The sequence below is a fragment of the Podarcis vaucheri genome (genome assembly GCF_965113315.1).
Source record: "Podarcis vaucheri genome assembly, chromosome: Z".
In the NCBI taxonomy this organism is placed as follows: domain Eukaryota; kingdom Metazoa; phylum Chordata; class Lepidosauria; order Squamata; family Lacertidae; genus Podarcis; species Podarcis vaucheri.
The window spans coordinates 42938437-42960141 of NC_138758.1; the positions used below are offsets into that span (position 1 = coordinate 42938437).

Here is a 21705-nt window from a genome sequence, read left to right on the forward strand (position 1 = left end):
CAACTCCAGGCACGCCTGGAAGAAGCGGACCATTTGGATCCCTTCCAGTCGAGATTCAGGCCTCATCATGGGACTGAAACTGCCTTGGTCGCACTGGTTGATGATCTCCGGCGGGCTAGGGACAAAGGTGAGAGCTGTTTCCTAGTTCTGCTGGATCTCTCAGTGGCGTTTGATACCATCGACCATAACATAAGGACCGTCTTGAGGGGCTGGGAGCTGGGGGCACTGTCATACAGTGGTTCTGCTCCTTCCTCCTGGGCCGTGTTCAGAAAGTGGTGGTGGGGGATGAGTGTTCAGACCCCTGGGCTCTCACTTGTGGGGTGCCTCAGGGTTCCGTCCTCTCCCCCATGCTTTTCAACATTTACATGCAGCCACTGGGAGAGATCATCAGGAGGTTTGGGCTGGGTGTTCATCAGTATGCGGATGATACCCAGCTTTACCTCTCTTTTAAATCAGAACCAGTGAAGGCGGTGAAGGTCCTGTGTGAGTGTCTGGAAGCGGTTGGAGGATGGATGGCGGCTAACAGATTGAGGTTGAATCCTGACAAGACAGAAGTACTGTTTTGGGGGGACAGGAGGCGAGCAGGTGTGGAGGATTCCCTGGTCCTGAATGGGGTAACTGTGCCCCTGAAGGACCAGGTGCGCAGCCTGGGAGTCATTTTGGACTCACAGCTGTCCATGGAGGCACAGGTCAAATCTGTGTCCAGGGCAGCTGTTTACCAGCTCCATCTGGTACGTAGGCTGAGACCCTATCTGCCTGCAGACTGTCTCGCCAGAGTGGTACATGCTCTGGTTATCTTCCGCTTGGACTACTGCAATGCGCTGTACGTGGGGCTACCTTTGAAGGTGACCCGGAAACTACAACTAATCCAGAATGCGGCAGCTAGACTGGTGACTGGGAGCGGCCGCCGAGACCAAATAACACCGGTCTTGAAAGACCTACATTGGCTCCCAGTACGTTTCCGAGCACAATTCAAAGTGTTGGTGCTGACCTTTAAAGCCCTAAATGGCCCTCGGTCCAGTATATTTGAAGGAGCGTCTCCACCCCCATCGTTCTGCCCGGACACTGAGGTCCAGCTCCGAGGGCCTTCTGGCGGTTCCCTCACTGCGAGAGGCCAAGTTACAGGGAACCAGGCAGAGGGCCTTCTCGGTAGTGGTGCCCGCCCTGTGAAATGCCCTCCCATCAGATGTCAAAGCGATAAACAACTACCTGACATTCAGAAGACATCTGAAGGCAGCCCTGTTCAGGGAAGTTTTTAATATGTGACATTTTAGTGTATTTTTCATCTTTGTTGGAAGCCGCCCAGAGTGGCTGGGGAAACCCAGCCAGATGGGCAGGGTACAAATAATAAATAATAATAATAATAATTATTATTATTGTTGTTGTTGTTGTTGTTGTTTGGAATAAAAACATTGTTGGCAATACGTTTATCTTTATTCCTCTAATTCAGGGGTCTGCAACCCGCGGCTCCGGAGCCACATGTGGCTCTTTTACACCTTTGCCGCGGCTCCGGGGCGGATACTAGCGAGGGGAGGAGGCGCATTGTGCGCCCCGACACTCCCCACTATGGCGGGCGCTGTACTGGCTGTGATGTCGCATGGGGGCGGTGCGTGCATTAGTCACGCACTGTCCCGACGTCACCTTCCCGCCCGCTGTCAGATCGCAGCTCCGGAGATATTTGTTTTAAATGTCACAATGGTTTTGCGGCTCCCAGTTTTTTTTCCTTCGGAAACGGGTCCAAGTGGTTCTTTTTGTCTTAAAGGTTGCAGACCCCTGCCCTAATTCTACCTATCTTTATAATTTTGAGCTTGTCATCCAGCAAGGGAGACGTGTTTTTTTTCCAACCAGAAGAATTTAAAAGAGCTATGTGAAATACACTTTGGAATGGAAAAGAACTTTAGCACAAGTAAACTATCCTTGAATATGATTTTTTTCTTTTCTTAGCTGGTTGCTGGTCCTGGGCCTAGGACCGTACCTTCAGATGCATTTGATGTTTGTAATGCTTTTCATGAAATGAGCTTTATTACTGATAACTGTTGTAGAAAATTTGATTTGGTCATATTTAAATGTCCATTCTCAATGCCTTCCAACAGACAAATTATTTCATTTTGCAGAACTGAATGGAGAATGTTGAATAACCACAATTAGAAATAATGCATTTACTGTTAATTGCACAGTTAAAAGGTGTAATTAGTTATCTTTATGCTACTTTCCATTGGTTTTGCCAGCACTGTGTGAGCTGCACAAGTATAGAAGAAAAGATACGTTTCAGTGTATAACAAATAATGCACTTAACTTTTTTAAAAAAGTTTCTAATCTAGTTTCTCAGCTGCTTATGTGGGGTTTGTGAACACACACACACACACAAACACACACAGCGCTACCTCGGGTTACATACGCTTCAGGTTACAGATTCCGCTAACCGATAACTTCAGGTTACAGATTCCGCTAACCGATAACCCAGGAATAGTACCTCTGGTTAAGAACTTTGCTTCAGGATAAGAACAGAAATTGTGCTCTGGCGGCGTGGCAGCAGCAGGAGGCCCCATTAGCTAAAGTGGTGCTTCAGGTTAAGAACAATTTCTGGTTAAGAACAGACCTCCGGAACGAATTAAGTTCTTAACCCAAGGTACCACTGTGTGTGTGTGTGTGTGTGTGTGTGTGTGTGTGTGTGTGTGTATATATATATATATATATATATATATATATATATATATATAATGGATTGTGAAACCTCTAAAGCAAGCAGGAGGGCACTTAGTAGAAATTGTAGTGAGCAGGATCACATTGTTCTGTGTAACGCCTTGCTCCTGCCTATGACTACCAAGCAGTTACACATTCACCTTTTCTTGGCAAAGAGCAAGGATCACTGCCACAGAAGTGTAAACATGGCCATTGGTATTTAATTATCAAGAAAATCTTGTATAGGCCACCTTTTGAGGCATAGCTTGCTCATGGTTGATTGTTGTTGTTTAGTTGTTCAGTTGTGTCCGACTTTTCTTGACCCCGTGGACCAGAGCACGCCAGGCACTCCTGTCTTCCACTGCCTCCCGCAGTTTGGTCAAACTCATGCTGGTAGCTTCGAGAACAGTGTTCAACCATCTCGTCCTCTGTCATCCCCTTTTCCTTGTACTCTCAATCCTTCCCAACATCAGGGTCTTTTCCAGGGAGTCTTCTCTTCTCATGAGGTGGCCAAAGTATTGGAGCCTCAGCTTCACGATCTGGCCTTCCAGTGAGCACTCAGGGCTGATTTCCTTCAGAATGGAGAGGTTTGATCTTCCTGCAGTCCATGGGACTCTCAAGAGTCTCCTCCAGCACCATGATTCAAAAGCATCAATTCTTCGGCCTTCTTTATGGTCCAGCTCTCACGTCTATACATCACTACTGGGAAAACCATAGCTTTCAACAGTATATCTTGGAAATTTATGAAAAAAAAACATAAAGTTAATGGGATCAGGAGAAACTTTTAGTAGAAGCATTTTTCCAAATCAGAAAGCAAAACTGATCATAAATACCTGACAGCTTCAATATAAAGAAAGGAACTAGACAAGGCTGTCCATTATCGCCATTGCTATTTATTGTAGTCCTGGAAATATTGGCAATGATAATTAGAGAAGATAAGGAATTAGAGAAGATTAGAGATAAAAGGAATAAGAATAGGAAAGAAAGGCTTTAAATTAAAAGCATATGCAGATGATTTAGTAATAACAGAAGACCCATTTGAAAGCTTACCAAAAATCTTAGAAAGAACCCACGAATTCGGCCAGGTAGCAGTATTTAAATTGAATATAGATAAAGCTAAGTTCTTGGCTAAAAAATATGAAGGATCAAGATAAATTACAATTGCAGGCATCGCCTGGTCTATCAATTGTCAAAAAAATTAAATATTTAGGAATCTGGATCACCGCGGGAAGCATAAATTTATATAACAACAATTACATTAGGACATGGAAAGAGATTAAAAGAGAATTATTAATATGGAACAGATTGAATCTCTCATTTTGGGGGAGAATTTACACAATTAAAATGAATGTGCTGCCCAAAATGTTGTTCCTATTTCAGGCGATCCCAGTAATAGGCAGGGCAGGATGCTTCAAAGAATGAGGAGACACTTTTCAAATTACATCTGGCAGGGCAAAAAGCCCAGAATAAAACTTAAGTTAATTAATAGACATTAAAGCTTTGCCTTGCCAGATTTGAAGATCTATTACGAGGCATCATGTCTATGCTGGTTAAAAGAATGGTTTTTTTGAACTATATAATAGCACTATACACAGTATGGGATAAATACAAAGGCCTATTGGAACAGAAAACTCCCTGGTGGTTTTCACCGTTAGAAGTCATTTTGGTAAAGGGGAAAAAAACATGAAAAAGAATTGGGCAACCTATAAAGAATTATTGAAAGAGGAGGCAAATCAGTTGAGGTTAAAGCAATTTGAAGAAATTAGGCATTATGTGATAGACTGGCTGCAATATTATCAATTGAATGAAACCTTTAAATTAGATAAGAAAAATTCAACAGAAAATTCAAAGCTAGAAAAAGTATTAATACAAAATAAAAGCAAAGTGTTATCCAAAATGTAGATATTATTATTATTTGATTGGGAAGTAAAAGATGAAGAGGTAAAAGAAGTCATGATTAAATGGGCAAAAGACTTTGGGCATACGATACAGATGGATGCATGGGAAAAATTGTGGACCAGAGATTTAAAATTTACGGTGTGCTACACACTAAAAGAAAATGTTATGAAGAAGTTTTACAGGTGGAATTTAACACCTAGTAAACTAGCAAAGTTGTACAAAATAAACTCAAATAAATGTTGGGGGGAGAGTAAGTAGGTAGAAGGAACACTTACATATGTGGTGGGGATGTAAGAAAATTAGAAACTTTTGGGATAGTATTTATGAAGAATTGAAAAAAATGTTCAAACCTTTGTCAAAAAGCCCGAAGCATTTCTCTTGGGTTTATTACCATCAGATATCCCAAGCGATAAAAGGAGGATATTTTTATATGCCACTACAGCAGCAAGAATGCTTATTGCCATAAAATGGAAAGGCGAAGAGGTTCCAACAAAGGAAGAGTGGCAAATAAAGCTATTTGAATGCATTGAGCTGGCCAAAATGACAGAAATTATTAGGAACCAAACAACCCAAAAGTTCAGTTAGGAATGGGAGTGTTATAAAAATTACCTAGAAAAAATTGTTTTCAAATAAAACTCTTACTATGCTTTGATTGACTTTTGCAAAAGACAAAATAGTTATTATAATTGAATAACTTATAATTAATTGAATAATTGAATAACTTAATACCAAGAAATGAAAAACATCTAAAGAAGGCAGTTAAGGAAAGAAAAGAATAACTCAAATTGAGGTGGTGGACGGAAATTAACACAAAGCACTAGAGTGCTTAGGTTTGATAATTCAGAATAGTAATCATGGGTTATTGATGGAGGGAAAGATATTTAGTTGTTGTGTATTTTTATGTATTTGTTTATTCTTAGTTTTAGTTTGAATTTTGGATGGAATTTTTCTGCATATGTATGTAAAGCAAAATTCAGTAAAAAATATTAAAAGAAAGAAAGAAATCATGTAAAGTAGCTACAAATCCAAAGAAACCTTTTGGCATTATTTTTAACCTCCCTTGCAAGCCTGAGCTGATTCTGAGCTTTGACCTACCTGGTCTTCTCCATGCAGCTGGTATTCTGGAACTGGAAGTCTATAGCAGACACTCACAGTAAGGTTGCTGTTATTTCTCTATCCTACAGTTTTTACCCATATGCAGTGGTACCTCGGGTTACATACACTTCAGGTTACAGACTCCGCTAACCCAGAAATAGTACCTCAGGTTAAGAACTTTACCTCAGGATGAGAACAGAAATCACGCGGCAGCAGCGGGAGGCCCCATTAGCTAAAGTGGTACCTCAGGTTAAGAACAGTTTCAGGTTAAGAACGGAGCTCCGGAACGAATTAAGTTCCTAACCTGAGGTACCACTGTACTCTCAATCTGCCTTCCACACTCCAAGTGTGGATTTCTCCACAAGTGTACACATTATTTACATATAATTCTTCTACTTCTCCCTTCCTGCTTGACTTATTCCTTTTAAGCAGATTGTACCCCTCAGTTTCTACGTTCCAGTCATGAGTTTCAGTAATGCTTATTCAGTCATATTTTCCACCATGTATTAAGAGGTCAAGTTTTTGCTTGCTTATTTATTATATTCTGTGCATTTGTGTAGAGGCAACTGAAATGCACACTACTGCCTCTGTCTTCCTCCATAGGGAGTCACCTGCCATCACCACGTGATGCAGCAACACTTGAGGGTAAGGAAACTGGACTCAGAATTGGGAGTCATTGCACACATGATGGGAATTGTTAACCCCAACTTGGTGCAGCCATTTTATCTATTTATCTTCAACTCTGTTGTTGTTGTTTAGTCGTGTCCGACTCTTCGTGACCCCATGAACCAGAGCACGGCAGGCACTCCTGTCTTCCACTGCCTCCCTCAGTTTGGTCAAACTCATGTTGGTAGCTTCGAGAACACTGTCCAACCATCTCGTCCTCTGTCGTCCCTTTCTTCTTGTGCCCTCCATCTTTCCCAACATCAGGGTCTTTTCCAGGGAGTCTTCTCTTCTCATGAGGTGGCCAAAGTATTGGAGCATCAGCTTCACGATCTGTTCTTCCAGTGAGCACTCAGGGCTGATTTTCAACTCTGATCTTCAACTCTTTTAATGTGATTACTGATCTGTCTTTTCTCATTTATCCTTATAATGGTGCCCTCTGAGATGTGAATAGTACTGTACTGGAGAACGAAAGAGATCTTGCAGAAAATTCTTTTTTTTTCTTGCAGAAGATACCTTATTCCTTCTGCCTGAAATGTGGATGTTCTGCTACTTTCTGGCCTTTCCTCAGTGGTCAGGGTCAGGGAGTTGCAGCCCAACAGCATATTTGGAACCCAAGGTTGCAGAACTCTGTGTTAGGGCAAGGGATATAACTCAGTGGTGGATTCCATGTTTTGTTAGCAAAAAGTTCCAGGTTTGGTCTCTGACATCTTCAGTTATAAGGATTGGGCAACAGATGATGTAAAAGACTTCTGTTTGCCTAAGACCATGGAGTGGTCCAGTGACCATCCAGTGAGGCTATGTAAATATTAGCAGCTGGAAACGCTGTGAAATTTATCCCCCCCCCATGTTTCAAGTTGTTTTTCTTTACTTTGCTGCACATGTCAGAGACGTGGCAAGGTTGTCTTCACCCAGTGCATGTTACCCTATTCATTTCCTTGTGCCAAACTTCTATTTGCTGAAGCTGGCACCTGCGCAGGTATACTGGCTGCCTGAAATCTACCTCAGCTGCACTGCAGCTTCCATTTTCTAAGTGTATGGATATTGATTTGAGGAGAGTGCATGAAAGAGGAATCCTGAAGAAGCTTATGGGAGACAGGTAGATAACAGCTAACATCATGCTTAAAACAGCTTAAAACACCAAAGGTTGGGAGGTGGCACAAATGGTAACACAACTTCTAAGGAGATGAATGTGGGCTAGACAGACCAATAGTCTGACCTGTTGGAAGGCAAACAGCTCTGTGTCTAGACTAGTGCTTTTCAAACCTGGGTCCTCAGCTGTTGGACTACATCACCCATCTTCCCTAGCTAGCAGGACCAGTGGTCAGGGATGATGATGGAAATTGTAGCCCAACAACCGCTGGGGACCCAGGTTTGAGAAACCCTGGTCTAGATCATAGAATCACAGTGGATCATTTCCTCATGGTTGTCTTGTGCAGCACACAGCACACCCTGTAAATTAAACCATCCGGGTAGGTGTCTCCCATGTTACCTGCTTCCTGGTCCACTTGAGCACATTCTGTTAAAAAGCCAAGAGCCTCCAGGAGCCCTATAGAGGATGAGGATTTTAGGACCTGCTGCTATGGAAAATTTCCTTTTTACTCCAAGCTATTACTGTCTGTCCATCCTTCTTGTGTCCAACAAGGGCCCTTGTGCATGACCTCTTGGGTGTTCTGCTGATGCCAGTTCTGTTTGTTTTAAAAAGCAAAAGCTGGTTCCTTGGTGTGACAAGCTTTCGAATTTAATGCCTTGTGGAAGAGCAGGGCTGGCCAGGTGTGGTGTTGACTGTCTACCTGGGGATGCAAGAAGCTACCTTACATAGTCAGACCATGGTTCCATCAAGCAAATTACATGGGTAGGCACTCTCCAGGGTTTCAAACAGGGAATCTTTCCCAGTTCTACCTGGAAAGGCCATTGACTGAATCTGGGACCTTCTACATTCAAAGTATTTGCTCTGCCAGTGAGCTATGGTCCTTAACGCAAAAGAACCAGGAGCATAGTGTTATACAGGGTCATACCATTGGTCCATCTAGCTCTGTATAGTCAGGAGCATAGTGTTATACAGGGTCATACCATTGGTCCATCTAGCTCTGTATAGTCAGCGCTGACTTGCAGTGACTCTTCAGGGATTCAAAGAGGGAAACGCCAGGGAATTTAATCTTTGCATGCCAAGCAGATACTCTACCCTTGAACTGTTCCTCTTCTTGTACAGCTACTCCCCTCTCTTTCTTAGTGTGTGCTTCTTTGAACACAGCTCTTGGGTTCTGTGATGGAAGAAAGGCAAGATATAAAAGTAAAAAAAACCAAGCTGATAAAACAAGCATTTGCCTGTTTCTAGAAATCAACCCTTAAAAACATTTGAAGTAGGGTTTTTTTTTTGGGGGGGGGAATATATCCTAGAGTCTTCAAAGATGTGGTGTTAAGTAAGTTCGAGAATTCCTTCCCTTTTAAAAAGTCACCTGGGGGCTTTAGCAAGCTTTTGTTTTTTAACCCTGTATGAGGAGCTTGTGTGTGTGAGAGACACACACTAGCAATTTTGAAATTTCATTTGTACAGATTTGGTTGCCGCTAATCGCTGTGTTTGAATTGCTTTAAGAGGGTGGCAGATTCCCTGTGCCTAACAGTCTCCAGAACATACGATAATCTGGTAAATCCCCCTGATCTAACTGCACAGTATATGCCTGCACGAATGTGTTTTTTTAAAAAAGAAAAAGAAATCGTTTGCACAAACTATACATTCCCTGGAAATTTGCTGCTTTGGGGCGTCCTCAACCTTCTCCTATTGCAGACAGTACTGCTGATGTCCAAAATATTAATGCCCAGAAAGAGGAACCAGAGTGGTGCTAAGAGGGAATTATTTGGGAAAGCCACCCCCTTAAAATGCATTTTCCTGTATCTTTTTCATTTTTGAGAGGATCTGTGCTTTCCTCCCTTCCTTTTGGTTTGGGGCTTTAGTTTAAGGTGATACTTGGTAGGCAGGTGGGTTACCTGTGCCCAGAGGAGATGGCTCTTGACTACTTTGTAGGGCTTTTTTTGCACCATCCACATTGGGGATGCCTTCTTTTGTTTGCCGGTGCCTATTGCAGACATGTGTGTGGGCTTGCATTTGAAGATGGAAGTAGCTATTTTGCTGGAATTTAGCAACTCCATTTGTTGAAGGGAAATAACACATAGGCAACCCTTTCTTCCTCTCCCTACTCCCCCCTACCCCCCAAAAGAAACTCCCCACTGGAAGGCATCAGGGAGGATTGGCATTCAGTCACAAAGAAAAATGCCACCTGGAAATCTTGCTTCCCATTTCAAGGGCAGTTCCTGCAGGACATGTTTTCTACTGGGCTGGATTCTTGCATTCCTTTTCTTCTTTTTTTAAGAGCCCAAATGGCTTTAGACCTGAAAACGTGGAACATGCCCTTATATATATATATATAAAACAAACAAACCAGCGACTCAGTCCAGGATCTTCTCTACTTTTTCAGAGAGAGGTGCCTTTCTAAACTGGGCCGGGGGTGTTGAACTGAGAGAGAGAGGCTCTCCTCACATTGCAAACACTAGCTGCTTCTTCTGGCAAAAAAAGAAAGAGAAGGGGGGAAAATGGCAGGTCGTCCGTATGTCTGTAAACAATGCAGTTATGAAATGGCAGTCCTCAGCTGAGCCGGAGCATGCTCACAAAGCAGCCTGTAGGGGGAGGTGATCTGAGAGGAGATGATCTAATTCAGAGCAATTTTGGGGATTGAAGGGAAAGGCCAGGCTCCATCCCCCATGACAGAGCAGAAACGAGACTTCTGGGAGTAGGGCCTTGTAGGCTGTGTCTGGGAGCTTGTAAAGGGATCTGCTGCTCTTCCTGGGGTCTTTCTTGGCTACTGGGTGGTGAAGATGCCTTGTTTTCTGCTTGGGTTTTGTTTGCTTGTTTAAATGCTATTCCAAAAGGGACCAAGTCTTAGCTGATGACTTTATCTGGGCTTAGTGGGGATATAGACCTTTGGGTGTAGTTCCTTCTTCTTAGTCCTCCCCCCTCCTCACAGCTTTTCTCTCTCTGTTCCTCATGCTGAAACCCTCCCCACCCTCCTTTAGCTAGAGTGCCTGGTTTACTTTGGCCTTTTCCTCCTACTGGCTGAGTCTCATTTTGAACATTTTTTTGCACTCCTTGGTGGGGAGGCCTTGCACACTCCATTTCACAAGCACATGTTTGGGGGCAATGGGCATGGACACCCTTGTTGTGTTTTATCTCATACCTGTCTGAATTCTCCCCATCTAATCTTCTGAAATTTAGAATCAGCCAGGTACAGGGGGAGGAAAGGAGAAGGGCAGTTCTGATTATTTGGGGTTGAAACCTTTATTCAAAATGGTAACTTCTGGGAAGTGAATATTCTCTCTCTCTGTGTGTGATCTTTATCTATCTAACATCTATCTCGCTATATGTTCCCATATTCATTATTTGTATTTCTATGGGCCAACAATCCTAGTTGGGTTTGCATTGCCTCTTCTCTCCCTTTATAATGCTTTGTTCTTGTTACTCTTGTAGGTCTTCTAGTGGCCTGAGGTTTTCGAAATGGACTGTTTCCTGCCATCAAGAAGGTCCTAGTTTGCCAGACAGATCCTAAGCATGTTTACCCGTAAGTAAGTCCCATTTTATATCCTTGAGACTTACTTCCAGGTAAGTGTGCTTAGGATAGCACCTTAAATGCTCTTCTTTCATCTCCCTCCTCCCTTCCTGATGTGTCTTTCCCCTACCCTTGGGGTTATGAGACCAGAGGTTCAGGATAATACTGCAGTATTTTTTTGCAGGGGAGGGTACCAATGACAGCCTGAGCAAAAAGACATTCTCCCTACTGTGTGTTTGGGCATGGAGTTCTGCATTGACCCTTGCAATTAATGCTTAATAGCTCAAAGGGCCTCTGTGATTCCTTTCCTTTTATGTGTGTGAATGTGGGGGGGGGGGCGGCGTTTAATAGCTGTGCTAGACAAGAGGTATTGTCTTGGTGAGCTGGCCTTATGAAATGGTTTTGAATATTAAAAGGCACACCTGAGAACAATAGGGAGGGAGATTTCTTTGTTTGATTGCTGTGGGTCCCATGCTGCAAAGGGCCTCAACCTGCAAAGAGGCAGTGGGGGAAAATGATGATGTAAACCAACGACCTTCCCTCTTTTTTTTTGCATCCTCCATTTTTTGGGGGTCTTATTCAGGAATGTGCAGCATCATTTATGGGCATCTTCGGTGTGCTTGGGGTATCAAAAATCACGCCTATAAAATGCTTTTCAAAATATCCTTCTCTGGAACTGCATCTGCATTTTAATTATTTTTAAAAATAAATCAGTAAAATTAATACTGGTTAATAATTGGCAACAAAAACGCTTTGCTTCCTTGTTTCCCTTCCTGCCCTGCCAGTGTTAAGGAGGCCAGTTAAATAAGAATCACCAAGCTGTAAAGGATGCTGCGTGGGTTTAATCACTAGTTGTTGGGAGTTGCATTATTTTATTTATTATTAAGGGCTTTCGTCTATCAGTTTTGCCTCCTATACATATTGCATGCTTAGGCTGTTTTTCCACAGTACGTGAATAGTTTCTTTGGCGAAACAAAATCCTAGAGTACGTGATTAGAATGCGGTGGGTTTTTGTGTTGGTGTGGGGTTTCTTTTTACTAGAGATAGAGGTGTGAAGTTGTGACTCTAGAAAGCATTAGACCCTTGTGTTGGGTGGGATGTGGGGCTGTGTTGCAAGAGATGGGAAGGGCAGCCTAGCTCTTCTGAATCATTTTGCTCCATCCATCTGTGTGTGCTTTATAGGCCTTTCAGAACATTCCTTCTGGTTGTTTTTTGGGAGGTGTGGGTCCAATTTCCTGCATGCAGATTTTGCTCTGGCTGGGTACAGTATTTTTATACTAGCATGGCTAGATGTTAGCCTCCCCTTGATTTGTTTCCTGCATGTCTTCTGTGGGTTGACCTATTTCAGTTGAAATAAGAAGGCGTTGCTTCTGGGTTTCCCTTTTGTGTGTGCGTCTGCGCTTCCAAATGATAATTTCAAAACAACATCATCAACAAAACCACAGACCAAGAGAAGCCCAGTTAAGGATGGCACCTTAGCATGTTGAACACCTCCTCTGTGTGAGGAAGGGTGTGGGGAAGAGTAGGAGGAGTGAAGGCCGAAGAAAGCTGTGCTTTGCTGTTGAAAGGCTCCTTTTAGTACGTTCTCATTAGATAGATGCAAGTTGCTCCAGGATAGGGTTTTGAGGCTTTGCTCTTAATGGATCTGGTTCAGCGTTTGGAAAAGATGCTCATCCTTGGGGTTTGGGGTCTTCAGGAGCATTCCTTGCATGCACCTTCTGTCATTCCAAGGTAGCAGCGGAGAACGGGACTCAGAAATGGAATGGAAAACCATTCCTAGCTTGAGCTCTTTGGATTGCCATATCCCCCACCCCCTTTCTTTAAAAAAAAAACAACCTCTACAAAGGGGCCTCACCAGCTCCAGGCTTTGAGATGCAATGATTTTTCCACTGTGTTTCTGTGTCTGCATGTCATATAAATGCATATGTATGCCTAACCTTTGTGATGAATCTCCAGCAGCCGAAGATTAATAATCACTCTGTTGTGGGCAGGGAGAATGGAGGAAGACAGCTGTAGGGAAAGGGAGGGAGGAGAGTGATTAGGAGACTCTTATTCTGAAGCAGTCTTTGCTTGGCCGTTGGCTTTTGTTTGGGAGTGCTGTTAGAGCAGACATTTCTCTGCATGGGAGGGTTGGGTATAAGATTTCTCTGCCAATCAGGAGCCGACAGATTGGGGCATGGTGGAGTGTGAGCAGAAGGGAAGTTTGCTTTGCATTTAAGTGGGTGTGGGAGGAGAAATGGAGGTACTGTCACAGTTGTTGGGGGAAACATGTTGGGGTGGGCTTTGGTGGGTGTTTGGAAGGAGCTGGTGGGGCATTGCAGTCTGTGGCTGATTTGTGGGGAGCAGTGTGTGGCTCGAGTGTCGTCTTTGGGGCAGGATGTAGGGTTCTCCATGGCTCTGTTTTGTGAGAAATGCCATTCAGGCTTGCAAATGCTGGTTGCAGTTCATATTTATGATTTGATAAAGGTGGAGGGAGTTTGCATCCTTGGCATTTTCATGGAGTTGAAGCAAGTGCCTCCTTTGGTTATAATACACTTCAAAACCTGTCGTTCCCCTTCTCCCTACAAGACAAAGAGATAAAATAGTCCTCATTTAAACACCACTGTTGGATTTGGGATGTTGTCTTTTGGTGGAGTGAAACTTAATTTTAAAAGAATTAAGGAGCTCTTGGAAGAATGGCTGCAAATGGTGCTCAGTGCATACAAGGCTGGCAAAAGTGGCTAATGGGATAGCTGTTTTTGCATTCCTGGAGGTAGGGATCATGAGCACATTGTGCATTGTCTTTGAAAAGCATTGTTGCATGAACTTTGTGGAAGTGTTCAAACTGTTGGTTATGGCTTGCTCTGTCTTCATAGCCTATTCTGTTGACTACCTGCAAAAGCCTTTGCCAGCTGTGTTGGCTGGGGCTGATGGGAATTATAGTCCACAATATCTGGAGAGCACTAGTTGGTGAAGGCTGCTCTACAGTATGTTCTGGTTTCCCAGGTACTTCAGAGAATTCTGAATTTCCTCTCTGACCCTAAACAATACCTACCTTGTTTGATAGGGGTGTCTGTTTCAAAGATCCTCAAGTACAGTGGTGCCTCGCAAGACTTCCGAGTCTCTTCGTCTAGCGGGTTTTTTCGTCTTGCGAAGCAACCCTATTAGCGGATTAGCGCTATTAGCGGTTTAGCGGCTATTAAAGGCTTAGCGGCTATTAAAGGCTTAGCGGATTAGCGGCTAAAAGGCTATTAGCGGCTTAGCGGCTTAGAAAAGGGGGGGGGGAGCAAAAAAAAAATCGGACCACTCGCTAGACGTTTTCGTCTTGCAAAGCAAGCCCATAGGGAAAATCGTCTTGCGAAGCAGCTCAAAAACGGAAAACCTTTTCATCTAGCGGGTTTTCCGTCTTGCGAGGCATTCGTCTTGCGGGGCACCACTGTATAGCAATCAAACCAGCCACCTCAAACCCTGTGGCGTTTTGCTGGAATTGAAGCACACAAATGAAATGCCTGCCTGCCAATTTTTATTATGGGGCTTGGATAGTGAGAGAAAGTGCTTTTGGTGAGCATAGATGCAAAAGGGCCATAGCCCTGTGTTAGAGCTCTTGCCATATGTATGCTCATCGTCCCAGGTTCAATCCCTGGCATATCCATTTGGAGCTGAACATGTTCCCTGTCTGAAACCCTGGAGAGCCTCTGCCAGTCAGTGTCTATACAATACTGAGCTGGGTGGACCAATGGTTCTGACTCAGTATAAGGCAGCTCCCCATGTCCCCTGTTTTTATGTTAGCATTGAGTGCCCTGGTTTTTCTTTTTCGTGGCTTGCACTTTGTTCGCAGCCATGAAAAACACCTCTTAACAGATGAAACATTGGATTGGCTTCTAGGATTCTGGGTGTCCCTTGAAAGGGAGATGCTTCAGTATATGCTGCACACCTGATTCATGTTTGCTCACCCTCTGATGCTGTGCCTCTTCAGTGTGTCCAAGACTGACACTGGCAAAAGGGGGGGCCTCTTGGAAGGCAAATTCATGGAGGACAAGGCTAGCAGTGACTACTGGAGACATTGACTGTGGTCTTCTTCCGCTGTCAGAGGCGTTTTGCCTCTTGAGTGTCAGTTACTGGGAGTCGCAAGTGAGAAGAGAGTGCTGTTGTGCTCTGAGGTGCTGCTTGCAGGCTTCCTATTGGCACATCTGGTGAGAGGGAAAAGCAAAATGCTCACTGACTGTAGCAGGAAGGATCTGGGGGGGCAAAAGGACACATACCTTCTTGTCTGCAAGAATTCATTTAACACAGTGCACTTGCTTCTGAGCACAGCCAAGTAGTTTACAGTCATAACTCGGGTTACAGACACTTCAGGTTGCATTTTTTCAGGTTGCGGACCGCCAAAACCCGGAAGTACCAGAACGGGTGGAACCATTGGCCCACCTAGCTCAGTCCTTGCCCAGCCCTACTTGTGGCTGCCGGGGATTGAACCCGGACCTTTCTGCAGGCAAAGCAGATGCTCCAGAACTGAGCTGTGGGCCTTTCCAGGAACCTATGAACCAGCGTTATACAGAGTCAGACCATTTGTCAGTCTTAGCCCAGTATTGTCAACTCGGACTGGCAGCAGCTCTTTGAGGTCTTGAGTGGAGGCAGGTTCATTTCCCACATTTTGCTACTTCATCCTATTATTATTTTTCTTTTGTATAAACACAAAGAAACCTGGTGATGCCAGGGATGGAACTGGGGCTTTTCTGCAGGCAAAGCATATAATATTCTCCACCACTGGGTTATAGCCATTCCCCCAGATCTCTGGGAGATAGGGAGGATTACTTATATTGTTTATTTCTTCGTAAGGTCCCTTTGCCATAAGATCCCAAGGTGGTTTGCAGCAATAGAATACAGTGGACGCTCGGGTTGCGAACATGATCCGTGCAAGAGCGGCACGTCTGTGCATGCGCAAAGCGTGATTTGGTGCTTCTGCGCATGCGCAACTGCCGAAACCTGGAAGTAATCCATTACGGTAGTTCCGGTGGTCCGTAACCTGAAAAAACGCAACCTGAAGCATCTGTAACCCGAGGTATGACTGTATACAATTATAAAAGCAAATGAAACCATTGCAGTTATAAAACACACAAATGGAATGGAACAATACAAATTCAAGCAGAAGAGGGGGTTCTGCAAAACAAAACGCTTTAGCTTTTGAATTTAGTTAATAGTTGTATTTTGTTTTTCCAGTGACAATCTTCAGCTCAAAGCGGCTCACGATAATAGCAGTGACATTAAAATTAGCCAGCATTACAATAGCCACAACCACGTCATAAACACAATAGGATATAAATACGGCAGAAAGTAAATGAAGTAAACAGTGCAATTCAATACAAACTCAATAAAATAAATGGCTGCTGAGCACCAGCCTTGTGCCAGGTGACATACTGGCTTTTGCTGCACTGAACGCAGAAGCAGCGCATGTCCAGGCAGCAAAAACCTTTCATAGTTGTTCGTCTAGACTTCTTTTTCACCTTCGAAGAAAGGAATCAGTTGCTTCTGTGTTGTTTTTGGAGGAGTGGAGCAACAGGTTCCGAAGAGGAACCAGATTGTCTTCCTGTCCATCAAAAACGATAAAGGGCTCGGAGCAGTTCACCTCGACTGCAGTGCCTGGGACTTTGTAGCATAGAGGAAAGGCAAGTCAGAAGTGACATGGTAGAAGTTTATGAAACTTTGCAAGGCATGGAGAAGTGGATAGAGAAAAGCTTTTGCCTCTCTCATAACCCTGGAACTAGCGGACATCCAGTGAAGTTGGACGTTGGAAGGTTCAGGACAGACAGAAGAAAATACTATTTTTTTACACCGCACGTGGAACCCTCTCTTACAGGAGGCAGTGATGGCCACTAACTTGGGCTGCACAGATTAATGGAGAGTAAGGTTGATCAGCGACTGCTAGCCATGATAGAGGCTGTGTTCTACCTCTGTGGTTGGAAGTAGGGATGCTTCTGAATGCTAGTTGCTGGAAAGCACAGGAAAGGGCAGGTGGGCTGTTGTGCTCAGGTCCTACTTTAAGGGTTCACACAGGCATTTGGTTGGCATCTTTGAGAATGTGATGCCCTACTAGATATGCCATCGACTGATTGAGCATGGCTCTTCTTAACGTTAATTACTTGGAGGTTTTGAGCTGGATGCGTTATCTAGATCGCCAGGGTTTGTTTCAAACACTTAACTCTGCTGCACTATAGGACTTAAGTGATTGTTTTTACTGTTAGCTTAGTCTTGCTTTTTTTTTTGGAAATATTTTTTGTCATCGTCATCCCCATCCCTTCCAGTACTTCATTTCATTTTTATGTTCCTATATTCGGCCTATTATTGCCTGTATTCCTAAGTACATAGACCGGAGAAAAAGTTATATGGAAATTTGAAGCTGCTTTATTTGTTTATTTCTGGGTTAGATAATTGGTCTTCATAGCCCAAAACTATCTGCTCTGAGTGGGAGCAGCTTTTGAAGATCTGAGACTTCTTAGCAGAGACTCTTTTTACATCAGGGGTGGGAAACCTCAGACCTAGAGGCCAAATGTGGCTCTCTAGGACCCTGCCTCGCCCTTGGGAGCCTCCTCAGACCAGTCTTTCTGAACCTTGGGTCCCCGTATTTTATTGGACTACAACTCCCATCATCCCTAGCTAGCAGGACCAGTGGTCAGGGATGATGGGTGTTGTAGTACAACAACATACAGGGACCCAAGGTTCAGAAAGGCCGCCTTAGGCAATGCATTCCCCTCAACCACATATCCTCCTTGAGTCTTTTTGCCTGGCTGGCAATCATCTTGCTTTCCTGGCTGGAGGATAGACATATAAGGAACACCAGGTTAGGGTGAGAGTTCTGGCTTGAATTAGACCCATGTAGTGAAGATTATATGGGAATGTCAGAGACTGCCTTAAACCCTTATATAACCAGTGGTCTGCAGGTGAGTTTCTCCTGCAAGTTCCAAAGATCTCAGAAGCCCCACTCTGCAGTAACTCAGAGCAGAGCTTTTGGAGTGGCTGACCCCATTGTGTAGATTAGCGTTCCTATTGAGATACCCACTATCTTCACTTTCTGAAAACAGCTTGCTTCTTTCTGTTTCCCCAGCTGGATAAATGGATCTTTGCCACATGTACCTAGTTTATATTGGTTTTGTTTTGTTTTAAATGTGTTGGCTGCTTTTTTGTACTTTTAACTATTTGTTTGTTTTGCAGCTTTTATTGTGCATCATCACCTTCAGACAATTTTATAGAAGGCAGTTAATAAATTAATGGTGATGATAACAGTAATAATAATTTGAATCGAAGTTATTCTACTCCAGACTTAGCTCTTTTAACCCAGCAGTGGGAAACCACCAACTCACTTTCCTAATTAGTCCCACCAAGCCTCTCCATGTGGCCCAAGCCATGCTCATATATGATGTCAGGGTTGATGGGAGTTGTGGGTCTTGCACAGTTGGCATTTGTCAATGTCAACAATCAGCTGATTGTTGTTGCTTCTATCCATTCTCCAGTGATCATCTGGTCAGGGTATAACCACTACACTTCCTTGTAACTTTCTGGCAGTTTCTTGTTGCAGTTACTTGGGAGTACCTTTTTTTTTGGCCTATGGGACTCAGCTCTGGTTTGCGGAAGAAAGCATGTCCTACTCAGCAGTGCCTCTTGCTAATTTATAAGCATATAAGAATCTGAATTTCCTCTCTTCCCTTCTATTCCATTTAGCAAGCTCTAATGAGTAAAGGAGAAGCCAGAAGAGAGATTTGTATGAAGACAGAGCTGTTGAAAGATATCACCAACAGCAAGGAAGAAGGTAAGCAATGCATTCTGCTTGGGGCTGACCTTATGGGCATCCTTTTCAGGCCAGAACTCTTGCACTTCTGGGCCCTCTTGTAAACCTTAGGGGGCCTGGTGTTAAGGGAGGAAAACCTTACATTAAAGCAAGAATGCAGGCAAACAACCATGGTATTTGACTGGGTGAATTCGTTATCGGCATATATTCAGGCAGTGTGCAGAAGACACCCCAAATAAATGTGGGTCAACCCAGAAGCAAGTCCTATTGAGTTCAGTGATGCTTATTCCCAAGCAAGTAGAATTGTGATCTAGGTCTTGGAGCTATGGAATGGGTTTAAAACACACATTTTTTTCCCTTTCTGAATCTCATTGGTAAAAAAATATGTTTTGGATCTGCACTGGTCAAGTCCCTAAGAGAGGACAAAGTGAATGTAGAGCTTAGATTTTTAATTGTAGCAAAAATTCCTTTAGCAGGCGTGTTCAACCTCTGTGTCTTACAATGCTCCCTGTCAAGGGGAAACCATTTTAAAAATGAATATAAACCACCACAGGTATACACACAACTTGAAATGTTTATAGTGTTATTTAACAGCTGCACTACTCTTGCAGTTCAGTGACACAGATATCTATCAGAATTCCTCAATGAAATGTGAATTTGAAGAAACCACCAAAATGTTTGTTTTCTGTTGAGAATGTCCACCTTGTTTGTCTACTTACAGTTGCATTTATCTTAAATTTGAGGCAGCATGTGTGGAATTAGCTCATTTTATTATTATTATTTTAATGATATTTATTAAGGTTTCAAAGAAAAGAATTACATGAATTAAAAAAAGAAGAAAAAGAAAGACAAAAATAAAAGTAAAAGAAAAAATACAAAATAGAAAAAAGATAAAAAACACTTTAAAAAATACATCAGTCTTTCCATACCTTACATTCATTTCCTTGTTTCCCTGACCTCCTCACGCCTCCCTTTTTTGTATTCCAATTCAGTTAGTTAATTCAGCAATTTCTTTCCCTCTTTGTTTTTATCTTAGTCCTTTAACATAATATATTATAACTTTGGATTCTCACCTGTTAACAATCCATTTTTACACACACCTTTATAACATTGCTGCTTAAACCACTTAGCTTCATTCTGACATCATTCTAACATTCATTAATTTTGCAATATTTCTGTAAATAGTCTTTAAATTTCTTCCAATCTTCTTCCACCGACTCTTCTCCCTGGTCTCGGATTCTGCCAGTCATTTCCGCCAATTCCATGTAGTCCATCACCTTCATCTGCCATTCTTCCAGAGTGGGTAGATCTTGTGTCTTCCAGTACTTTGCAATAAGTATTCTTGCTGCTGTTGTGGCATACATAAAAAAAGTTCTGTCCTTCTTTGGCACCATTTGGCCGACCATGCCCAGGAGAAAGGCCTCTGGTTTCTTCAGAAAGGTATATTTAAATACCCTTTTCATTTCATTATAAATCATCTCCCAGAAAGCCTTAATCCTTGGGCACGTCCACCAAAGGTGAAAGAATGTACCTTCAGTTTCTTTACATTTCCAACATTTATTATTGGGCAAATGATAGATTTTTGCAAGCTTGACTGGTGTCATGTACCACCTGTATATCATTTTCATAATATTCTCTCTTAAGGCATTCTGTGAATTTCATACCTGTGGTCCATAACTGTTCCCAGTCAGCCATCATTATGTTATGTCCAACATCTTGTGCCCATTTAATCATAGCAGATTTCACCGTTTCGGAATTAGCTCATTTTATATCCTCATGACCCTGTTGTGGGAGGGTAGACTTGCCTGAGATTAATCTTGAGGGGACAATTTGAGAAATGTCCTTTCTTATAAGCATAAGAACTCCCATGCTGTAAGGTGGACAAGAAAGAGTGTTTGCTTTGAATGTGGAAGATTTTGGTTGAGCTAGTTTCTGGTCATCTGCAGAAATAGTGTCTGTAGAAAAGGTGTGAAATTGTTGAGAATATTTGTGCTCATCTTTGTACTTCATCGATCCCGCCCCCCACAAATATACACACAATGAAGATCAAGATAGTTATGAGCAGCACCCGGTGATAAAACAGGCTAACAAGGCCCTGGAGTACGGGCAATAATTTTTGTAATACTGCACTGGTTTTTGATGAAAATGAGGATTCTAGTGCAGAAGGGGTGTGTGTGTGTGTGTGTGTGTGTGTGTGTGCGTGCGTGCGCGCATAACCTGTATACACACAGAGAGAGAGAGAGAGAGAGAGAGAGAGAGAGAGTATTCCAGAGAGTATTCCAGAAGGGCATTCATCGCAGTAGAAAAGTAATACTATGGTTATTAAAATAATGAGTTGCTTTATGAACTTTGCTTTGTAGAACAAATAAAATAAAGTAAGTTGATCAAAACCATATCTGCAGATACTGTATACAATAAGTAATCCATATTGTGGAAAGCCGTTCTTGAATAAAAATATCTTCAGTGGGTGCCTAGACAAGTTTCCCCCTATATTGGTATATTTATCAAAGGAGCCAACTAGTTTGTGGGTTAAAGAATAAGCAATAATACAATCATTTTAATAAACTGTTAAATACAATAGCACTGCCTTTACAAATTCTAAGAATAATAAAATAAATTCATTAGATGTATATCTGAATTGTTGCATAAATGACTGGGGCACACTTTGGAGAGGCGTATATTTAAAATATTTCCAATATAGATCCAGATTGGAATATAAATATCACGTACAAAAGGCTGGGTGAAAGAGGAAGGTCTTTGGTAGGCACTGATAAGATGACAGAGACAGCACCTGTCTGACATGAAGTGGAAGGGAGTTCCAAAGAGCAGGAGCTCTCTCTTCCAGTATGCTGTTGAAAACCAGTAGCTGGGAGTCATAGGTGAGGAAATGCTGTTGCACCAGGTGCTGCTTTCAGGATTCCCACATTCATCTTACTTTGAGAATTGGAGGTGCACTAGATGTGCTTTTGGCCTCAAATAGCCAAGGTTTCCTTATGCTTGGAAGAA

At 42.9% G+C, this 21705-nt stretch overlaps 1 protein-coding gene and 1 long non-coding RNA gene across 14 annotated transcripts in view; one reads left to right on the forward strand and one right to left on the reverse strand.

Annotated features, from left to right (window-relative positions):
• Positions 1 to 21705, forward strand: part of EHMT1 (euchromatic histone lysine methyltransferase 1) — a 151962-nt gene that overhangs the window by 56701 nt on the left and 73556 nt on the right. For 7 of the 13 annotated variants that reach the window (XM_082208781.1, XM_082208787.1, XM_082208786.1 and 4 more), the window contains one exon: positions 18633 to 18720. In XM_082208781.1, coding sequence (XP_082064907.1) covers positions 18633 to 18720 — 88 coding nt within the window. Of the gene's footprint in view, positions 1 to 10861; positions 10957 to 13080; positions 13183 to 18632; positions 18721 to 21705 lie in introns of those variants that run through there. The other 6 variants (XM_082208792.1, XM_082208791.1, XM_082208793.1 and 3 more) reach the window with 2 other exon arrangements.
• LOC309524420 overlaps positions 14421 to 21705 on the reverse strand; it is a 28407-nt gene continuing 21122 nt past the window's right edge. Inside the window, exon 3 of the long non-coding RNA XR_014215906.1 lies at positions 14421 to 15109. This is a non-coding gene — a long non-coding RNA (uncharacterized lncRNA). The remainder of the gene's footprint in view (positions 15110 to 21705) is intronic.